This window comes from Ochotona curzoniae, unplaced genomic scaffold, assembly GCF_017591425.1.
Source record: "Ochotona curzoniae isolate NIBS_2020 unplaced genomic scaffold, NIBS_Ocur_1.0 contig_50, whole genome shotgun sequence".
NCBI classification, from domain to species: Eukaryota; Metazoa; Chordata; class Mammalia; order Lagomorpha; family Ochotonidae; genus Ochotona; species Ochotona curzoniae.
In genome coordinates, this window is record NW_024466446.1 from 9714630 (window position 1) to 9736569 (window position 21940).

Sequence of the window (21940 nt, forward strand, 5' to 3'; positions counted from 1 at the left end):
CTTGCATAATTCGTGAAAATAGACACTTTAGCTGGAATTTTTTTCTTTAGAAGTTTCCACTAACTTTTTTTTTCCCTGTCCGTGCTAGAGCCCAAGGGGTAGAATTTCCACCTGCTGGTCAGCATCCCATATGGGCCCCTGTTTGTGCCCCAGCTATTCCATTTCTCATCCAGCTCCCTGCTGATAACCTGGGAGAGCATCAGAAGATGGCTCAGGTCTTTGAGTCCTGGCGCCCACCTGGGAGATCCTGAAGAGGCGCCTGGCTCCCAGCTTCAGGCTGGCTCAGTTCAGAGAAACTGTCTGGGGAGTAACACAGCAGATGGAAGGAGTGTGTGTGTGTAACTCTACCTTCCAAAAATAAACGCAACTTCGAAAATTTTTTCAATGCCATTACTTATGAACAACTAACTGATTTGCCTCTGAAACCTGGAACCCTGACCCTGGTGCCCTGTTCCCTCCAGGCACACAGCAATACGTGCAGCGAAAGAGTGGCAGAGAGAGGCGCAGGGTACTTGCAGTGCCCACAACAGGGGCACCTCACCCATCCCTGGGCAGCAAGCCACTTCCAATGTCTCTAATTCTATCCTTCCTTCATCCCGGCGTGTGTGCACTGCACAACCGGCTGTGCGCCGCCTTCTCGCGGCTGCCCAGTGATGGAACTCCCTCTGCTGGCAGCCTCTGGCCAGGGGCTGCCTCTCCCCAGCCAACTTCCAAATGCATTTTTCCTCCTTGAACTAACCCCTGGCGATGATGGAGAAGTGAGCCGGCCAACTCTATGGTCGGACGGTGACAGAATCCTTTCCCAATTTTTTTTTTTCTTAATTGGAAAATGACACGGGCTGGTTGAGAAACCCAAGGAAGAGGTTGATCATTTCAGCAATAATATCAACTGTGTTGTAGTGGCCCTAGTCCTGTCCAAGGATTACCATAGCAAGTGCCATAGCGTTCGCCATTCTCCCAGGAAACATTGAACCGAGAGGAGTGTAGGATGGAGGGGTCGGCCTGCCCTCACTGACTCCACTGACCCTAATTGGGAGACCAAAGACCCTCCACCCCGCGCCCCTTCTAGGTTAAGGCAGTCAGTGGGTAGTGGCCGGCGTCATCCATGAAAAACATACCGACCAGGGCCAGTGTGGTGGCTCAACATGCTATTCCTCCATCTGCAAGCGATAGCATGCGATATGGGCGCCAGCTCAAGTCCCAGCCGCTCCACTTCCTCCCAGCTCCCTGCTTGTGTCCTGGGAAAGCAGTAGAGGACGGCCCAAAGTCTTCAGATGCTGCACCTGTGTGGGGAGATCTGGAAGAAGCTCCTGGCTCCCGGTTTCAGGTCAGCTCAACTCCAGCCATGGTGGCCACTTGGGGCATGAACCAGTGGATGGAAGATCTTCCTCTCTGTCTGTTTCTCTCTGTAAATTTGATTTTCTAATACAAATAAATCTTCAACAATGTTTATTTCTTTTTAATTGGAAAGGCAGATTTATAGAGAAAAGACAGGAAGATCTTTCAACTGCTGGTTCATTCCCCAAATAGTTGCTAGGCCTGTCTGAAACCAGAAGCCAGGAGTGTCCTCTGGGTCTCCTAAGTGAGTGCAGGGGTTCAAGAAAAAAAAAAAAAAAAAACTGGGTCATCTTCCATTGCTTTCTCAGGCCACAAGCAGAGAGCTGGATGGGAAGTAGAGCAGGCGGGACGTGAGCCGGTGCCCATAATGGATGTTGGTGCTCAGGCAGAGGACTAGCCTCTTGAGCCACTCCGCCAACCCCTACAAAAAAAAAAAAAATTTTTTTTTTAATGTAGACAGATTTAAGATAAATAGAGCTGATTTTCAGCTTGGTCAGATTTTCAGCTGAGCCTCATCTGCTCTGTGTCCCAAATGGCTCTCACCAGTTCCTGATGTCGGAAGGACAGACGGCGCCATCAGCCCGGTTAGGGGTGAAGTCATGACAAGCAATTGAACCATCACCCCTCCTGCTGCAGACACTCGCTTACCGACTCGTTTCGTGGTGGTTGGCTGCCGTGGAGCGGCGTGAGCCGACGTGAGGGGCCTGCTGAAACCCGCAGACCCACCTGTGAACGGCTGTGTGCGCGTGCGCGCGCGCGCGCGCGCGCATGCGTCTTCCCAACAGCCTTCCAATACCATCACCCCCGGCTGCCCAACTTATTCCAATTCCACAGTAGTCTGTCCCCCCAGGGAGCATTTAGAACGGTAAAACCCTGGGGCTAGGGTTGGGGTATAGTAGACCAAGCTTCCACCTGCAACGGCTCTGGCTCACGTCCTGACGGCATCCCCGCTTCCCATCCAGCTCCCTGCCTGTGCCTGGGAAAGCAGCAAGTCCTTGGTCCCCTGCACCCGTGTGAGAGACCTGGAAGAAGCTCCCGGCTCCTGGCTTCAGATCGGTATAACATAGGTTGTGTACGTGTGTTTGTATATTACTCAGATATACTTATCTGCTACAAATACTTATAACATATATTTACACACACACACACAAAGGAACTTCATAAAAATTGTGGAAAACAGCAGAATTGAAAGATAAGCTTGTCTTGGGGGATGGCTGCTTGGACCAGCGGCGAAGACTCCCACATCCCGGAAGTCAGAGCCCGGATTCTGCCTTACGCTGACTCCAGGGGCAGCACGGCCTGCCCAGATGCAACCCCCTGGCCCTGACACAAGGCGTGCTGAGGCCAGTCCCTCCTTGCTGTGGACTGGCTCTCAGAGAGTGGGGGTCCTTATGGATCAGGGGGCAGGTGCCCTGTGGGGCCGGTGTGTGTGTTTGTGTGTGTGTGTGTGTGCGCGCGCGCGCAGCTTGGGGGTGAGGTCCCTGCATATGAAATAAGTAAAATATAGAGAAAACGCCCAGGAAATGGCCCCGTGCTTGCTTTCCTTGTTTGGCCAAAGGATTGATGACCAAGCAGAAGGGGGAGCGCTGGTCTCACCCATTTACCGCCTCTGACCTCCAGGGGGAAGCAGAGTCGGGCAGACCATTCATTAACTTCGCTGCCTGCGGCTTGTCCGGCTGTGCTCGACCGCCTTGCCACAGGGAAGGCTCTGGTTGTTCCGCCCAGGATCCTGCAGCCTCTGGGCTCTCCGAAGCTGCTAATTCCCACCCGTTAACCCAGGAGAAACCCAGCTGTCTGGCCAAATGCCCAGGGAGGAGGCCCTGACACCCCAAAGCCAAGCAACGCCCTGCAGCTGGTGATAAGATGAGGCTACCAGATGTCAATCACTCGGAATAATTGCTTGCACAGCAGAGCAGCTGGTCTGCAAATGCTTGCTTCTGCATCACAGGTAACGCCACTTCTGCAAAACGTTTGGTTCCGGGTAGAGCTGGTTTTTCATATATTAATTTGCATCTATGTTGAATTTCAATGATTAGATTTCTCAAAGTCACGCTCTGCCAAGCTAAGCTTCAGCAGTCACGGCGCTTCTGGAAGGCTTAGGTGGCTCTTCCGCTGTTCAGATGAGGCGGTTCCTGGAATCACCTGGCACTGGCTTGCACCTGCGCGGCCTCCCGGACAGGGCTGGGACACACACACACACACACACACACACACACACACACACACACACACACACACACACAAGGATGAGCGCAGGGCCGACCTCACACACCAAAATGGGGAGTGTTGGGTTCAGGCTGCTTCCACTGCTCCCTGCCAAGCCTCCTGGAGCCTTTGAACTTGGACACCCCACCACGGCCTCCCCGGGGTGTGCATTAGCAGCGGAGAATCAAATGACAGAGCCAGGGATTCGAACCCACACACTCGGATATGAGCATACTGACCCTGAGGTCAGATACGCTTTGCCCCCTCTTCTGAAACTTGCTTAGGAGATCGGAATTTAGGAAGGATGCATTTGGAAATGAGTTTTTTTTTTCTTTTTTCCTGCCTGTAAGGACGACATTCAGTCCCACATAAAAAGCAAAATTGAAGCATTGATCTTCTTCTTCAAATACAGGATGGCTTCAATATTCAAATTAACATATAAATTTAGCATCCATCTTTCTTCGACTCGCTTCTGCTGAGTAAATGCCTATAGAGAGAATGAAACAGTAGGTGGTGAGATCAAGTTTATTTCTCAAGGATGTCAGTTCAGATGCAGTCAGAGCCCGTTACCTGGGCACCCAACACATGTTCTCAAGTTGACCCTCCCTCCTGCTGCCTTCCACCTGGTCTATCCACGGGGTGAGCCAAGCCCTTGGAACCCGAGACTGGACATCCTGCAATAAGACCCTGTGGCTCTCCCTCCAACCCCGCTAGTCCTGTTTCTTTCTTCTTAAAAAAATGTGTTTATTTCTATTGCAAAAAAAAAATGTGTTTATTTCTATACAGAGAGGAGGAGAGACAGAGAGGAAGATCTGTCCGATGATTCACTCCCTAAGTGGCCACAACGGTCAGAGCTGGCCTAACTTGGCCATTGTGGCCTTTTGGGATATTGAACCAGATGTGGGTCCTCTCTCTGTCTCTCAAATAAAGAAATGACTATTCAAACTAAATCTAGGAGCAGGTATTTAGCTCAGCAGTCACTATTTGGCGATAGATGCTCGTACCGCGTGTCAGAGTTCCTGGCTCAAACGGCAGCTCTGCTTTTGCTCCGGCTACCTGCCAGTATAAATTTAGGGAAGGTACTTAGCGTAGTGGCTAGGGTACCAGCTAAGGCACTTGTACCCAGCTCTGATTCAGCAGTGATGGCTCAGGTCGTGGGTCCTGCCACACATGTGGGAGACCCAGACTTGCGCTCCAGCCTCTAGTCTTCCACCCTGGCTGGCCCCAGCCCAGCCCTGAACGGCCACCGTGGGCAGTCATTGGCGGGGAAATGAATCCGCATATAGGAGCTCTCTGTTTCTCAAATCAAAATTAAAACCCATACCAACAAGCTCCATTTAAATACTCTGGTATGTAACCATGTCAATTAAACACATATTAATTCGATTCATACAAGGAATGTTCCCCCCTCAAAGACTTCTCATTCCAAAAGCGTTCCTTGAAGATGGAGTGTTCTTTTTCATCTACCTTGCAAGCACTTTGAAGAATGGAAACAGTTAAGTCGGGGAAGTGATGGCTGGTGTGGGCATCCCCGAACACTACTGTTTGAAAATTCTCTCTAAAACAAAACCTAAAAGTTTGCGGTAATCTGGCACCCCCTGCCCCCAGGAGGCTTTTTTTAATGAAAGGGAAAAAGTTTAGTTCTGCCTCAGAATACCACACAGTTCTTCTAGCTCAACTATATCAAGGGCAGCAGCCCTTACTGACCGAGTCAGTTCTAGGGGAGGTACGAGACCAAGCACCTTCTTCCTTCGCGCTTTCAGCTGAGTGTTGCTGGCTGTGTTTTCATTGCCACAATCGTGTTCATGGGATTCTCCTTGCTAATTCCGGCTCGCCACAGACTCTGGGAATCCTGAACTAGGCCACAGGGAGCACAGGGTCTCCTACAGTGAGCGCTCAGTGTGTGCACGTCCAGGGAGTGAATCCGCACTTGCAAAGACTGTTGTCTCTCCCTCGCCTTGTCTCTCCCTTTCTCTGGAACTCTTTCAACATAGATCATCTTTTTAAAAGGAAAAAAAAAAAAAAAATAGGGAGAGGGAATGAATTAACTCTTTTCCTAAACAAGTTCTGTCTTTTTTCGGGCCCGGCGCAGTAGCCTAAGTGGCTAAAGTCCTCCCCTTGCACACGCCGGGATCCCACACAGGTGCTAGTTCATATTCCGGCTGCTCCACTTCCCATCCAGCTCCCTGCCTGTGGCCCGGGAAAGCAGTCGAGGACAGCCCAGAACCTTGGGACCCTGCACCCGCACGGGAGACCCGGAAGAAGCTCCCGGCTCCTGGCTTCGGATTGGTTTAGCTCCGGCCGTTGCAGCCGCTTGGGGAGTGAACCAGCGGATGGAAGATCTTTCTGTCTCTTCTTCACTGTGTAAATCTGCCTTTTCAATAAAAATAAATACATCTTTTAAAAAAAAAAGTTCTATCTTTTTTGAACACGGCCCTAAAACTTTTTTCTCTCAAGCCAGTCCGTTTCCCTGATACCTTGAATCCTAACCCACGCATGGCTTTCACAACACGTTCTCTAGTTTGAGAGAGATCTTCTTCCACAAGCAGGAACGACATGGACCAGGACCATCGTCTTCTTTGTTTATTATTATTTTTTTTGTCTAGAGTCCTTAGCATGCTACAGGTGTTCATTTTACAATACATTTCATGCAGTTCACAGGCGTGATTCGTTTTACATGGACATCACACATGTTTCAATTCCAGCCATGTGAGGAGAGGAATTCTTAGTGGGGGTTTGTCTCTGAGAACTGTCCAAGCTTAAGGAAGCACGCGAGCAGTTCACTCTGTTCTTAAGTGTGGTCTCTCAGATGCAAGGATTTAATTTTTTTTAGCATCAGAATAGAATGTCCCTATTTCTCGTCCATTTGCAACTGAACCACTTCCTTCAGGTTTGGGACAGCCCGAGGAATCCTCTTCTAGGAAACTGCATTCAAGCATCCTGGGTGTAGGAGCAAGGCTCACCTCTACACCCACGGACACCCCCTCCGCGGCCCAGCCCCCCCAAACTCCTCCTTGACAACAGACATCCAGCACTAAAGCCACACAGCAAAGCGATTTGGCATTTTTGCAGTGAAGTGCAAGAAATTAAATAAGTTATGCTTTTATTGCTAATGTATAGGATCAAGCACAGAAGGAAAGGGATCTCCGTGACAAGTGGCCTCTCCTGGGGGCAGGGGGAACACGGAACACGTCCCCTGAGCAGGACAGGTCAGGGGTCCCCCCCTTAGGAGGACGTGTTGAGTATCCTGGAGTCCGAGGAGTCGGAGCGCTCATCGTAGTCCTCGTCGGCGTACATGGACTGCTTGGACACGATGGGACAGCCCTCCTCGGGGATGGAGAGCCGAGGGTCTTCGGCAGGGCGGCTGGGGAGCACGGGCGAGCTCCGGAAGACGCTGGTGGAGTTACTGGGATAGGGGCTCACGTACTGCGACCTCAGCTGGTACTGCTGCTGCAGCGTCATGGTGTTCCATAGAGTGACGTCGTTGGGCAAAAAGGGGCTCGACTGGTTTCTGGCCAGGGTACTCCTTAGCATCAGCGGGTACCTGGGCGGCTGGGGGAAAGGGTGCTGCAGGGGCACGGCCAGCGGGCTGGGCATCACGTTGCCAGAGTCAGCAGCAAACCTCAGCGTGTCTGGGACTCGGAAGGCCGAGCCCACCGACCACTTGGACGAGGAGATGGGGTAGGAGCTCAAGGTGTGTTCGAAGAGGTGCCCGTTGGAGGGCACCACGAGGCTCTCGGGCTCGGCTGCAGTCCGCTCGGCGCCGGCCACCGACGAGCGGCTGGACAGCAGGACCTCCACGGCGCCCACCAGGTCGCCCCCGCAGCCCTTCAGGATGAGCTCCAGGACCGTGGGCTTCTGGTTGGGGAAGATCTTTTTTAACACCTCGAGTGGGGGTCTGTTGGCTTTCAAGCTGAAGGGCAAGGACACGGTCCCCGAGGGGCCCTCGATCAGCAGGTGACTCTGCTCGGCGTGGTACTTGGGGCTGCCGGGTCGGCTCTCGGGGTTGCCCCCGTTTTTCTGGACAGCGTAGGCGCCGTCGTCCACCGACACGATCTCGGGGCTTTCCGGGGTGAAGCAGCCCTTGCTTTTGGCCACGTCGTCGGGAGAGCTCCTTTGGTCAACGTCTTTGTCGCTGAAGGCCTCGGCATTGTCTGCCGAGCTGCTGTCCCCAAGCCGCTCTTCCGTCAAGTCTGCAAAGCAGGGAACAGCTGGGTTAAAGCAGGGAACAGCTGGGTTAAAGCAGGGAACAGCTGGGTTAAAGCAGGGAACAGCTGGGTTAAAGCAGGGAACAGCTGGGTTAATGCTCTCCGGGTGGGCGCACAGAACACAGACATGCTCAGTGGAGAGCTGAACACGGGCTTACAACACGTTTCCACAACTTTCAACATGCTGCCAGACGATATATAAAAACATATATATCCAAACTATGTGATTGGTAAATGGCAATCCCCTAACACAACCACAGTCACACACAGACACCAAAAATCCCGTAAGAAGCCAGCTTGAAACGGAGTGGCTCCCCGGCCTGTTAAGGAGCAGTGACAATCTTAAATCGGTGGTTCAGCGGAAGGGACTTGGAAAAGCCAGGATCAGATTAAAAAAAAAAAAAAAAAACAGGAAAAAAAAGAGCTCTGGTTTGCTCCCAGGCCTGATTCTCCAGGTGATGGCTTTTCTGCTGTGCCCCCCAGACCCACAGACGACTTTTAAAACTTCCTTGTTGACAAGAACAGAGAGTGGGTCAGGCCAGGTTTGGTTGCAATACATACCAGTACACACTACAGCTGGGACTGGGTGCCGACTGGGCTGGGCCAGGCTGTAGCCCCCACCAGTGTGGTTGGAACTGGGAGTGCACTGGGCCGGGCCGGGCCAGGCTACAGCACCTACTGGCAAATGTTGAGGTGAGGCGGGCCATGCCAGACTGGGCCAACCAGTGCACACGAGAACTGAGAGGGGGAAAGATGGGGCAAAGCCAGTAGGGGGAATGAGGAGGGCTCCCGTGTTGGACCACCACTCCCGCAGGAGAGCGTGAGTTGGGATGGGGACAGACCAGACCAGGCAGGGCTACAACACCTGTGGGCCTCATGTGAGCTAGATCAGGGGAAAATCCAGGCTGGGCTGACTGTTCCTACAGAGGCTGGCACTGGGGGCTAACTCTGTCAAGTTAAACTGCAGAAGCACCTGGAGAATGCATGATCTGGGAGTGGGAGTGGGCCCATAGGGAAACAGTGGGCACCTCCCTCTTGGGTTACCACTCCCACTGGAGAGCGTGAAAACCAGGACTGTGGCAGGCCAGCGTGTGTGTGGGCTGGATAGTGGGGCTGGTTGGGTTGAACTAGGCTTCAATGCCCATTGACCTGCATGAGAGCTGAACGGGATGTGGGACAGATGGTACCAATATACCGTACTAACTGGCAAGTACAGGAACCAGGGCAAGGGGCTGGCCTGGTGGGGGTTATGGTGGGTCGCTCTGACTAGGCTGCAGCTCCCACTGGTTTGCGTGAGGGCCGAGTGTGTGGTGGGCAGGATGGGGCTGGGCTGCAACATGCATTGGTTTGTGTAGAAGACCAGGCTGGAAACAGAACTGACCCAGCAATTGCAACCACCAGCATGTGCATAAGCTGATTGGGGCGACAGACTGTGCCAGGCCCTGTAGTGGCTAACATACACAAGAATCAGGTCTGGGATCACCTCAGATGAAGTTTCTTTGGGGATCCCTCCAATTGAACTGCTGATCTCAGAACCCCAACCATGAAGAGAAGTGCAGGTTCCATGGTCTGACCATGGAGTGCATGTGTCAAAGTTGAGCCTCCTCAGTGGCTCAGTCGGAGCAGTGGACAGCATATCCAGGTGCACGTGGAGGATATGGCAGTACAGTGGAACTTCTGAGGACTCCTGGTCCCGTATCAGAGGATGGAGGACAGAACAAATCAATCAACAACCCCAGCCATATGTTGGCAGTGAAAATCTGGGCAGAGACTGTAAGGTGGACTATGTCAGCCAGTGGATTCTGGAGGGATTTCATCGTGCTTAAGAGTGGCGAGATTGGCAGCAATTCAGAACTGCTGAACTATCAAAACCACTTGAGTGGTGCCCTAGGAGCATGCCCCACATCGGGGTCCTGGGATGGGTGGGAGGCTGGGTGGGGCTTCTCCCTTTATCTTCCCTCTTATGCCAGATACAGAAAAAAAAGAGAGAGAGAATGTGGAAACAATGGTCTTGCCCACTTTCCTGTAGCCCTTGACCCTTTGTGCCCTAATCAATAATTTAAAAAATAATAATAAAAAAAAACAAAAAACTTCCTTGTTGGGTCTGGCACAATAGCCAAGTGGCTTAATCTTTGACTTATATGTGCCCAGGGTCCCATTTGGGCACTGGTTTGTATTCCAGCTGCTCCACTTCCCATCCAGCTCCCTCCTTGTGGCCTAGGAAAGGAGTCGAGGATGGCCCAAAGCCTTGAGACCTGCACCTGCATGGGAGATCTGGAAGAGGCTCCTGGCTCCTGGCTTCGGATAGGCTCAGCTCTGGCCATTGCAGCTACTTGGGGAGTGAACCAGCAGATGGAAGATCTTTCTCTCTGTAAATCTGCCTTTCCAATAGTAAATAAATAAATCATTTAAAAAAAAAAAAAACCTTTTTTGTTGCGTCTCATTTACAATTTGTATTTACTTGACTGGCAGAGGGAGGTCTCCCATGCGCTGGTTTGCTCCCCAAATGGCCACAGCAAGCAGGGAGACTGACCAGGACAAAGGATGAGCTGGATGGTCATCGGAGCCAACAGCTCCTGCCTTCCACAGTCCACAAGAGGAAGAGCTAAAATCAGACATGGAACCAGGATTCAAACTCGGGCACTCGGTGTGAGGTGGAAGTGTGCGTGTACCAGCGATTTAACTGCTACGCCAAACGCATGTCCCTGACTTCAAGGTTTGCCGTGCTTTCCCACAGGCTGATTTTTGTGTTAAATACGGCTTGTGAATGAGTCAGTATCTTTCAAGCAAGTTAGCACAGACAGTAAGTCAATTTAAAAATATTTCAAAAAGTTCATGGAGTTAAAATTTCGTCCTAATGCAAAAAAATTTTTTGAAACCTATGCATACGAATGTAATCGCTGAGACAAAGAAAGGCATACATTTTTATGCTTTGCAACCTTTCCTAAAAATGCCGCTTGAGGGCCCGGCGGCGTGGCCTAGTGGCTAAGGTCCTCGCCTTGAATGCCCCAGGATCCCATATGGTCACCGGTTCTAATCCCGGCAGCTCCACTTCCTCTCTATCTCTCCTCCTCTCTGTGTATCTGACTTTGTAATAAAAATAAAATAAATCTTACAAAAAAAAAAAAGCTGCTTGAAGGAGAACCAGCCATGAATTCCACATGGGTGGATGGACTGCTGGCAGGGAAAATGAAATGTCTGCATTAGCTGTGTGAAACTTGAAGGAACCATTGCCCACCAATGAAACTGCACAGCTCCACAAGCATGGGTAGCAACAGATAGCGACATCAACACACTCTTTGTTCCTAAAGTTCATCGAAGGGACATAAAGATCACATTTTTGAGTCATAGCAAAAGTCTTCAGCCATACCACCCTGAACGTGCCCGATCTCATCTGAATTCTATTAAAAGAGGAAGAAAGCAAGCTTCAAAATAAAGCAGAGATTTCCTATGAAATAACCCAGTTTCCCATTTGACACTGTGACCTGAGCCAGGCAGCTCCCGAAGGAGCCAGGCTGTAGGAACAGTTGTTGTAAGACACCTCTGTAATAAAGGAACACATTTTTTTTTTGTGGCAAACTACCTGCAAATAGACCTTTCTTCTCCCCTTTAAAACAAGCATAGGCTGTGGCTACCCAGAGCCAGGTTAACTGATCTACAGATGAAAATTTGAAGGACCCAGTTGTCCGAGGGTAAACAATTGGTTCACCTGTTTCTGCTGGGCCTGCCTCAATAGTTGCATTGTTTCCTCTCTGTGGGCACACCTGATTCCGTGCAGCCAGCCTGTGAAACCTCATCAGAGCCTCTTCCAGAAACCCTCCTGTTTGTTGTTGTTGATCTTAAAACCTTCAACAAAGGTTTGCCTGTGAATATTCTAACACAGGATGTATCCTAAGCACAATCAAAAAAACAAAACTTGGGTTGTCTACAAAGCTGTACAAATGTGCCAAGCAGAAATAAATGCATGCTAAACTATTTCTAGATTATATCTGAGCAACTTTCAATCATCAGTCTAATATCATTCAGACTGATCCCAAATTAAGCTGCATTTGTTTCTAACACAAGATACCAAATTTTCAAAATAGCTACCACTTGGATGCGGTAAGATACATGAAGCAATCTTTCCAAAGTGAGTCTAAGATTCACAGAAGAGCTTTCGCTGTAATAGAAGTTTCACATACTCTCTCCTATAACTTCCTAGTACAGATGCCCCAGGTTTCAGCTCCCGAGTTAATGCATTTGAATCCCGTGTCCTTAATCCAAAACAGAAAAACCTCAACAAACAAAGCTCCAGCAGGTTCCCATTCTTTCTTTTTGAAGATTTCTTTCTTTATTTTTTTTTTAGACTGGAAGGTCAGATACAGAAGGGAGGAGAGACAGAGAGAAAGAGCCTCCTTATGTTGAGTCACTCCCCAAGTGGCCACAAGAGCCGGACATCCTCTACTGCTTTCTCAGGTCACAAGCAGGGAGCTGGATGGGAAGCAGGGCCACTGGGATACGAACCGGTGCTCCTAAGGGATCCCGGCATGTGTAAGCGGAAGGCCTTAGCCACTAGACTGCCGCACCGGGGCCACAGGTTCATATTCTATTAAGCTATAGACCCACCAAAATTTTCCTGGCTCAAGACCCCACACATAGCTCTTGGCTGTTACTCTAGGATCATCGGACACGTCAAAATGAGTGGACAGTGAGTGTATGTTAAGTAGGGATTGAATCCCGGCCTTGCCCAATAGAGCTTGAGAAACTAGTCTACCTACAGAAACATGGACAGAAAATGATGTTTAAAATATTGTGTACTTCTAAGCAAGTTCGTATTTCTTTAACTATAGCCTACATTATCTATTAGTGCCAGCAACCGATCCTTATATCCATGTAAGAGCCAGGAGGACACAGAAGATGGAAACTGCCAGGTTATGTAAACCGACCCTTAATTTATGCAGCCTGTATATGGTGGAGGGGAAAAAAAAATGACTAAATGGGTCAGCGTGTATACACCGCTGTCCACAGTAGTATCATTCACAACAGTTGAAAGACAGAAGGAACCCAGACCTTCAGGCACGGAGGAATGGATAAGTATCATGTGTTTATACAAATGGTAGGATGTTAGCCATCCTCTGAAAGAGATTCTGATGTATGTTACAGCGTGGTTGAGCCTTGAAAACAGGACAAACAAAATCAGCAAACACAATCACTACATGACATCCCATGAATGAGACACCCGGCACAGGAACGTTCGCAGAGACAGAAAGTAGCTTGGCGACTGCCAGGAGCTGAGGGAGGGGAGAGTCCCTGCCTATTGGGTATGGAGTCGCAGTTTGGGATCACAAAAAAAGTTCTGGAAACGGAAGGTCGTGATGGATGAACAGAGCTGCGAGTGTACTAAAGCGTGCATTTTTCTTTTTACAATGCACATTTTACCACAATAAAGAAGACAATGGTTGACACAGGATGTGACAGCCACATAGAGGATGATGAGATCGTATTAGGAAAGAGCTCCAACCGATTCTTCTTGGGAATACAGGTGTATCAGAGCAGCTAGACAGTGGAAACCCTGGGTTTGAGGGAAAAAGGTGGGAGCCTAGTTTTCTCCACCCTGAAGGAGTTTCAAACACTGAAAACATTTCAGGAAATTTGTTTGAGGCCTATCAGTCAAATTCACTCTTCCACAGCACAGCTGAGGCTCCAAAAGAGAGTAACCCAAATAGCAGGTCAGAGGAAAGAAAACGATAAAATCATGCTCCAATTTCACACATCCATCATTACAAACACGTGGTGCTTCAATAACAGACATCCCATGCCCATCCCATGGAAGCCAGACAGCAGGCTGTTAGATTTGATAAGCACAAAATTCCACTTCTGTGCCTATTTTGCTAGACTCTGCACAATAGAACTCAGTAGAACCTTATTCGTCCCTGACCACAAAAGCCACTTTCTCATTTTGTTGTTCCAATCTTCATTCTGGTTACCAGGACATGCCAGCGTACCATCTACTGCTGGTTACTTCCCAAGGAATTGCAATGGATGTCGCTGAATCATGCGCACTCCCTCCAGGTGGGTTTTTAGTCCGATCGGTACCTCTATAGCCAAAACAAAAAGCAAATGGGCTACCACAGAGAACAAACCTGTAAAGTTAGACAGACCAACCTAACTGGCTGAGCTCAGAGACTTAAGGAACCGGAAGTGGGACTCCATGGGATTCAAACCCCTGAGCAGGCGAGCAGCATACCCCCTTGCTGTGAGGGGTGCTGGGTGAGCCAAGCCACCATTACACGTAAGGGGGTTGGTGTTTCTAAACTGGGCAAAAGACCCGTCTCTCACCTTGTACCAGGACTAACTCCTCACGCAACATGACTTTCTGAAGGACAGATCACGTGGTCCCTGCAATCCTGCAGCACTCCTGTATAAAGGGGTGCTTGTATTACTGTACTTACACTAAGTGTATTGTAAATGATGCTGGTATAAATACAGACTTTCACAAGTAATTATAGAGGGTAAGTTTGCAGCCTAGTGATAAAATGTAATGTAATAACAGCTATTTCTTTACACACCCAGATTTTTTTTTTCCCCAAATGAACTGTACAACTCATTCAAGTCAGTCGAAAATACAAAGGCCTTTCTACATACAGAAATACGAAACTGCCAACTAACGAAATGAAATGGGAAATAGTGTTGGAACATTTTACTTTCTTTCTTCTTGAAACTGAGACTCTAATTCCTAGATCATAAAGAATAAGAGTGTATTTCAACCAATAATGTTCTACCCCTGGTATATATATACCTGTATATTTACCAGCCATCACGAGGAAAAATACATGTTAACTGATAGTACAAATTAGCTGCCGAAAGTAACAGAACATCCTGCTTCTGATGCTGAACATCTAGAAACTTTAAAAATCCTAGCACAAGTTTGCTTTAATTTTAAATTTCTTGAGACAGAAACAGTTATTGCTACCCCTGACCTGATATAAACTCTTCACCGTGGTAAAGGTTTTTAAAAGGAGTAGATATTCCACTACAGAAGAAATGTATTCTATAGAAAACACCACTATGAGCCTCAAAATATCTATGCTATAAAATAGCTATCAAAGGCATCTCCTTTCTGTGGCTGCATGACTTAAGTAAGCTATAAAATAGCACTCACACACACACACACACACACACACACACACACACACACACACAAAGTGGTTTCTACTCTAAAGCTACACCTTACAAAATAAAACTCAGAGGATCTTTTTTTTTTAGTATCAAACTCTGGCTTAACAACAGAACAAAAAAACTGTGTTCATTTAAAACATTTAGAGAAAGCCTGCCATATATGATAAACATTCTACTCATACGTATAAAAATGGAAAAAAAAAATCTGCCTTCCTTTGTATTGTGGGGAATCCAATGATGTCTACAAGAACAAAACGTGTCTTCCATGCAGGAGGAAAATCCCAGGAGAGCGGCATGCTGTACTCCCACCCTCCCTGCGTTACGAAGCCAGCTCATACATGCTGATAGTCTGCCATGCTGCATGTCCACCTCAGCCACGAGGAGCACAGCACGATGCTAAAGGAGAGGTCCCTCTGGGGTCTTCTCAAAGCACATCAGGGTTGCAGGGGAGCAGGCCCGGTGGAGTTAGACTTCCAGGGGAGACCCTCTTCTCTCTGCTATTTCCTGTCTCACTCTAGAGGCAGTGAGCTGCTTAGAAATCTGAAGCATACCAGGAAGTGAGACTTTAAAACCTTTCCTTTTGTTCCTGGGAGAAAATCTCGGGACTACTAAAACAACGGCTCGTCAGCTTTGCTTTTAAGAAATCATTTTCAACACTGGCTTCGTGGTTTTGTCTCAGGGAATCAGGATGGGTCCTTGGGACCAATTCTTTCGGGACACACAGGTGTGGCGAGGCACTGGACTTAAAAATAAGGTTTCTAAATATGGAGTGTATTTGTCTTTCTAAAAGTTTAGTTTTGCCCTCTTAGAAGGGAATACTTTTCAAGAAGCAGGGGGAGAAATTACCTCTAAATCTACACGTTTATTTGATACCCACAGAGATGCAGCTGGCTGGTCATGTCTCCATCTCTTTAACCCCCTTGAAAGTGCCTTCCTACCCTCCCAAGTGCTGTGCTAGGAAAGCTGGGGGACAGAGATGCCACGGAGATCCTCACATCTCACCGACTGATCTGCCCACGTCCAAAGGACCCGCATAGTGGGTTGCAATCTAGTGCACCCATGGCTTATAACCCCAAGGCCAGCAGCTGAGCTGACCCTGTCTTTTCACAGGTCAGAACGTGGCTGCAAACATTTGCAAACAAAGACTAGACACATCCAGCTGCACGAAGTAACAACCAGTGGGTAAAAGTGGAACATTCATTGACCCTAACTCTGTAAAATGTGCTCGCCTCACCATCCCAATCAAGAAATTGCTATTCTGAATGTTAGGCTTTTCATAATAGATTTGTATTTGGTGGGTGTGCTTGATTTTACAGCTGTTTAGGTAAATAAACGAACGGGGTTCGGGGAGGGAGCCCACTTCGTGATGCTTGACTTCTGCTCCTGAGAACATCAGAACAGTAGTGGGCCCTGATTGGCCACAGGTTTTAACTTGTTAAAGCCTTAGGGGACCCTTGGGGAGCAAGGTGAAGTCTTCCTCAGCAGCTCCTGCCCTCACTCCCACGGGCCAGGACCAGTGCCCACGCATGCACCTGTTCCAATATCCTGCCCCATCAGAACACTGGAAAAGGCAAGGAGTCCTAACAAGGGCTTAAGAAGGCCGAGACAGGGTAAAACTGAAGGGAAAGAAAGAGAAGGGCGAGGGGGGGAGGGGCGGGAGGGGGGAGGGGGGAAGGGTAGGAGGGGGGAGGGGGAGAAGGAGGAAGGAGGCAGCCAGCAGGCAAGTGCAGGGGTTTTTACTGGGCACCATCATCTTCCTCCCCTGACATCTAGAAGTGCCACAATTCCAGAAACGTGTTCCAAGTCCTCTCGGGACTTTGATTTATAAAGATTTACCCCCTTCCCATCTCTAAGCTGTTAGCAGAAAATGCTGACTGGCTGCAGCCAAGAATTTCTCATCAATGCTCTTTGATTGTATTTTGCAAACAAAATGCCTGTTGCTTGGTAACATTTCACTTGAGCCTGACCTTCCCCGAAAGTTATTGCTATCAGATTCGATTTACACTGTCCCCCTGTGATTACTGTAATCTTTTAAACTCGGGAGTTCATCCATCAGGGAAAAGAAAAGTTGGCCGTGTAAGTCGAGAGAACGGCTACTGGCCAGATTTATAACATCAAGGAATGTGTTTCGGGGGCGGGGGAGCCACTTTCCAGGGGAGGGCTGGGGGAGGGCAAAGGAACTGGTTTCTGCCCGCGAGTTGCTCAGACCCACAAGATGGACACCAGCGCCTCCCGCACGCAGGTCCAGGGCAGCTGCGGCTGCGGGGGAGACCAGAATGCGGGGCACGCACCGCCGACTCCGTGCCCGGAGCCTCCCTGCGCCGCTGGCACTGGAACCGGGCACAGAAGGCCCGGACTAAGGGTTCCTCCATTAAAACAGCAGAATGCCTCGCTAAATTTGGAACTTTTAAACAAATCAAGACTTTTTTAGTATCAGTATGCGCCACACCGCAGTCAGCAAAATTCAGCAAGTGTGTGTTTGAGTTTTGTTAATTCTGGCAGCTCACTCCGGGGGCGGCGGGAGGGTGGAGAGAGGACCCAAGGTAGCGGCGGTCCACGCCTGAAGGTGGAAAAGCCTTGAGGAGGCCGGCGTCTGGCTCTCCCGGGCCGCAAGCTGGCTGCTCGCCCATGGCACCGCGTGTGGCACCGTGGCCTCGCCGCCAGACCCGAGCGGAGCGGGCTGCAGACCCGCTGCAGACCCGCTTCGGGAGTCGGTGCGCCCGGCGCGCGTGCGGTGCAGCGGCGGGAAGCTGCCCGCTCCATCCCCACCGCCGCCTCTCCTCCCGCTCCCGGCCCACCGGGACCCAGCGACCACCACAGACAAGGCCCCTCTCGCCCCATCCCTGGCACCCAGCGCCTGGCTTTAGGGTGAGGTTTGGAAGGGACCAGCAGTGCTGGTAGTAGGCCTCTTCCCTTTGATGTGTCTGGTTTGGTGTTTTGGTTTTGCTTTAGAAAGTATAATTCGACCAAGCTAAGCTGACGCCCGCAAGCCAATCTGTCTTAACACCAGACCCCATTTTTTCAGTTCCGAGGTACGGTTGATAATTTTACTTCTAATCTAGTCACAGAGTTCTCCATACCGGACCAGCACTTCTGTTCCCCTAATGCCTCTTCTACTCACAGGTGCTCCTCTTTGAAAAAATAATAATAATTAACTCAAATGCACTTAAAAATAAGTAGACGAGGCAAGATTCAGTGAACGTGGGGCTCTTCCATCACTAACCAGCCCGATTTTTAATTTCCTTTTCCTTTGAAAAACATTAAGAACTATTTACCCTCATATTTACTTGGATGGTGGATAAAGGCTTAGAGGGGAGCCTAGGGTGCCGGCCTCGTCTCTCCGTGCACCCTCTGCAAAGCTGGGCTTCGGGAAGGGAGCCACAGCACACACAGGAATGTAACTTCAGCCGCTCTCCTTGGCAGTGACCCCTAACTTCTCTCAGCCCTGGAGCAGCCGTCTGACAGGCCTGCTTGGCTGTTTGAAACTGCTGACTTAGGGAAAAAAACCAACAGCCCAGGTGTCCATCAGGCCTCCTGTGCTATTTCCTTCCTTGGTGGGAGAGGGGGTGTGAAAGGATGGGTGGGGGGTAGGCGAAAGAAATTCAACAGTATGCATTAAGAAGCTTAAGACAGAATTTGGGGTTCAGTCAAAATCAGTAATTCTTGGTCAGTCATAGCTGGAATTCAAGGGGCAGGCAAGATCTGCAATCAAAAAAAAGAAGAAGAATACTCCAATCCATAGCAAGAAGTTATAATCATAAAATATAAAATTTTCCTAAAACTAGCCACTTTGTGAGCACGATGTTCAGCATATTTCATCATTTGATTTTAAATAACTCTCACGCTTTTCTAGACTCCGAAGCAGAATTTTTGAAAGAGTTCTTTCAGTTACAAAGCTGACTTTTGGCTTGGCCTTCAGGTGCCACTTCCTTTGGCGGGTGGTTTTTCTCCCATAGCGTCTGATTTGCTGCAGGGGGAGAAGATTCCACGTGCCCCTGGAGCGGAAGAACCTGCCCATAGCTGTGTGCCCATAGCTGTGTGCCCATAGCTGTGTGCCTACAAAAAGACTAATCAAAGCATTCGTTCACTCCCCAGACACACCAAACGAGCTCTAGAATTTTCCAGTAGCTACTGGACGTTCCATAGATCGCTTACTCTTCCTGCTCCTACACCTGTTATGCTTTTTTAACACACCTTATACGTAACACACAAGTACATTCTAAGAACATCTGAAGGAAAGCCACCGGGCACTGTCATCCTTGCTCACATCCCACCTTAAATCCTAATCAGCTTTCTCCTTACAAATGCTGTGTAAGGAGAGATCCTACTTGTAGCTGCTCTGTTCCTCTCCGGCACCCCATAGGGTTGGTTGGTAGTTGGTTTTCTTTTTCTTTTTAAAGAATATGAAATTACCGGGATCCAACAAACGGAAAGTAAAAGTTGTCGAATATATAAAATATATATGTGGTGTGAGTGGCTGGAAATGGGGCCCCCTGATCGCTGGCAGGTGGTTCCCCAAAGTCATCACTCTTCCCCTTTTCCTTGTATGGACCAGGGTTGGTTGTCCTTTGCAATCGCTCAGATTCAGTTTGGAGGGCTTGGGCTACCGGGAGACCAGTCTGGTTTGTCCAGTTGAATGCCTCAGCCTGCTTTATTCTCCTAAGGCCTGTAGCCTTCCCCGGGCTGCAGCTACAATCCACCTCCACCTGCTGGGTGGAGCTCTGGCTCCTGCAGACCACACAGGACAGACAGCCCGACACAGGACAGCCCGGGAGGGGGACCCCTCCTGGAGGAGGGCCACACAACTCCACACAGTCCCATTGCAGGTATGCTGCTGGGTGTGGGAAGGCCACTCTGGCACAGGCTCCTGTCCCAGGCCTGGTGGTAAAGATGGCCAGGGAAACGGGAATTATAAAAATGAAGAGGAGATCTTGGCACGGGGGTCCACTTCTAGAGCTGAAACTAGACACTCAGTGGTGATGTGTTCCAACCCAGGGAAGAAAAAGCAAAAACCAAATCAAAGCAAACCAAAACACGTTCTGGTTCTCTGTTCTCTCTGCCCCTCTTCCTGCCTGACGTCATAAATGTGAAGGGATGACACAGACAAAAGGAACCACGGAGGGGGGCTGGGCATTCCTGTAAACACCCACAAAATCTACATTCAGCATCCTTAAAATTCTGGGACTGCCGTGGACCCAACAAGCCACCCCACCACAAGGGTGCATAGTGCAGGAGTCCCCAGGCCTTGCAGCAGTCCTGTGCCCCAGGTGGCCTCCCTGCAGAAATCAGGGCCAGGGAACTCTGGGGAGCAGGTGGCCAGCGGTGCAGGCAGCCACTCTAGCACACGCGTCACTGTCCCACCTACAGGGGGGCTCTGGAGCCTCCCCACTCCTTGTCCACACCGCCCCCCCCCCCGGGAAAACCGCATTCTTTTTCCTGTTGCACATCTGTCCCAGCCTAAGGCAAATGCCAAGTCCAAGTCCCCTGAACGCCAGGCTCCCTCGAGATGGCAAGGGAGAGGGCACGGGGCGTGTGTGTGTGTGTATGTGGGGTGGGGGAGACGCCTGCCAGGGCCTGCCAGGCTCTGGAGGCCTGGAGGTGAGAGAGAGGCACTCAGTTCACACTCCCTAACACAGCAGAGGAAAGCCATGGCTCTGAGGTCACCGGCTAGCCGCAGCCTGAGCTAGCCGTCCTCACGTCTTGCCTTTACTTATTTCAATCACCAAGAATACAACCTGGAGACTACCCCCACAACGACTAATTTGGTGTACCCCAGATTCTCCTATGGGCGTCAGTTTGAGGAGCCTTGGGACCACCTCCTTATTATTGCCCATCAATGGGGCTTTCCCTACCAAATTATTGGAGACAACAGGCCACTGAGCACCTCTCCAAGGCTACAGGTTGCTTCAAGTTGCACTAAGTGTCCTCGCTGCAGCTCCACGGCCCCTTCCTGACACCTGTTCATTCCAACTGCCCAATATGGGCTGCCTCGAAGACCCAGTCCTAAGGTAGGACCGTGAGCGCCTGGGTTTTAACCAGCTCGCGTTTCCACCTTTCCTCTACTCGCGGATGAGGAATGCACCAGATCCTGACACACACACACACACACACACACATGCACACACGCACTCCCGAGGGCTGATTCCCGGGGGAACTGAGCGAGCGGGGGAGTTCAGAGTTTTTGAACCAGCTTGGCGGCGACAAGCGGGGCAGGTCCCCAAACATTCAACTTCCCCCCCCCCCCCAGCACAGCCACAGCAGGGGACTTGGAAGTTTCCCCCAGCGCGCCGCCAGGTTAGCTCTCGGCCGACGCCCTTACCTGTCTTGCTGAGCTGGGTTTGCATAGGCCCAGGCTGGGGCTCGGTAGCCCAGCGCAGCGCGGCCGCCGCGGCTAACTCTGCGGCCGGGCGCGTTGGCGGCTGGGCCGGCTGCGAGGCCGGTGGCGGCTGCTGCTGCGGAGTGGCGGCAGCGTCCCCAGGAACCGGGGGACCGGGCAGAGCGCGCAGCGAGTCGGGGATGAGGCTCTCCAGGCTCTCGTTGGCCTGCTGCCGCCGTAGGGCCACCTGCGCCGCCATCACCCGCTGCCGCTCGATGATGAGGATGCACTTTTCGCAGGTGCAGTCCTTGAAGCGGCAGTAGCGCTTGTGGCCCTTGAGCCAGGACAAGACGCCGTGGTTGCGGCAGCGCGCGCATTTGGGCGTACGCTGCAAGGGCGCCCGCGGCGGCTGCGACACGGGGCCGCCCATGTACAGGTAGGGGGAGCCGTAGCCGTTCATGCCCCGGCTTCCCGGAAGAGCAGGCTGGCTAGCGGCGCTAGCGGGACAGGGGGCGCCGGACGACGGGGCTGTGAAAGGGCCGGCTCAGGGAGGGCGCAGATTCCCAACCACTGGAGCCCCGGAGACGGCGGCGTGCGTCCCGGGACGCCGTCGCTCCTCCAGTTCCCGCGGCGTTCGCAGCAGCCTCGGCCTCCCCGACTCCGGCTCAGCCAATCGCGACGCCCGCCGCGTCTCCACCGGCGGCTGCTTCGGACG

At 50.7% G+C, this 21940-nt stretch overlaps 1 protein-coding gene across 1 annotated transcript; it reads right to left on the reverse strand.

Moving 5' to 3' along the window:
* Window positions 1-6768: 6768 nt before the first annotated feature.
* Window positions 6769-21685, reverse strand: DMRT3 (doublesex and mab-3 related transcription factor 3). Its single transcript, XM_040988746.1, has 2 exons — window positions 21229-21685; window positions 6769-7736 (listed from the first exon to the last, which is right to left on the reverse strand). The coding sequence occupies exons 1-2, from the start codon at window positions 21683-21685 to the stop codon at window positions 6769-6771; spliced, it is 1425 nt and encodes a 474-aa protein (XP_040844680.1).
* Window positions 21686-21940: the final 255 nt, after the last annotated feature.

Excerpts from the sequence above, each read along its gene's own strand:
- DMRT3 (XM_040988746.1), bottom strand. The coding sequence starts at position 21,685 with ATGAACGGCTACGGCTCCCCCTACCTGTACATGGGCGGCCCCGTGTCG. Across the intron at positions 7,737-21,228 it reads AACCCAGCTCAGCAAGACAG|ACTTGACGGAAGAGCGGCTT; the intron begins GTAAGGGCGTCG and ends CCTGCTTTGCAG.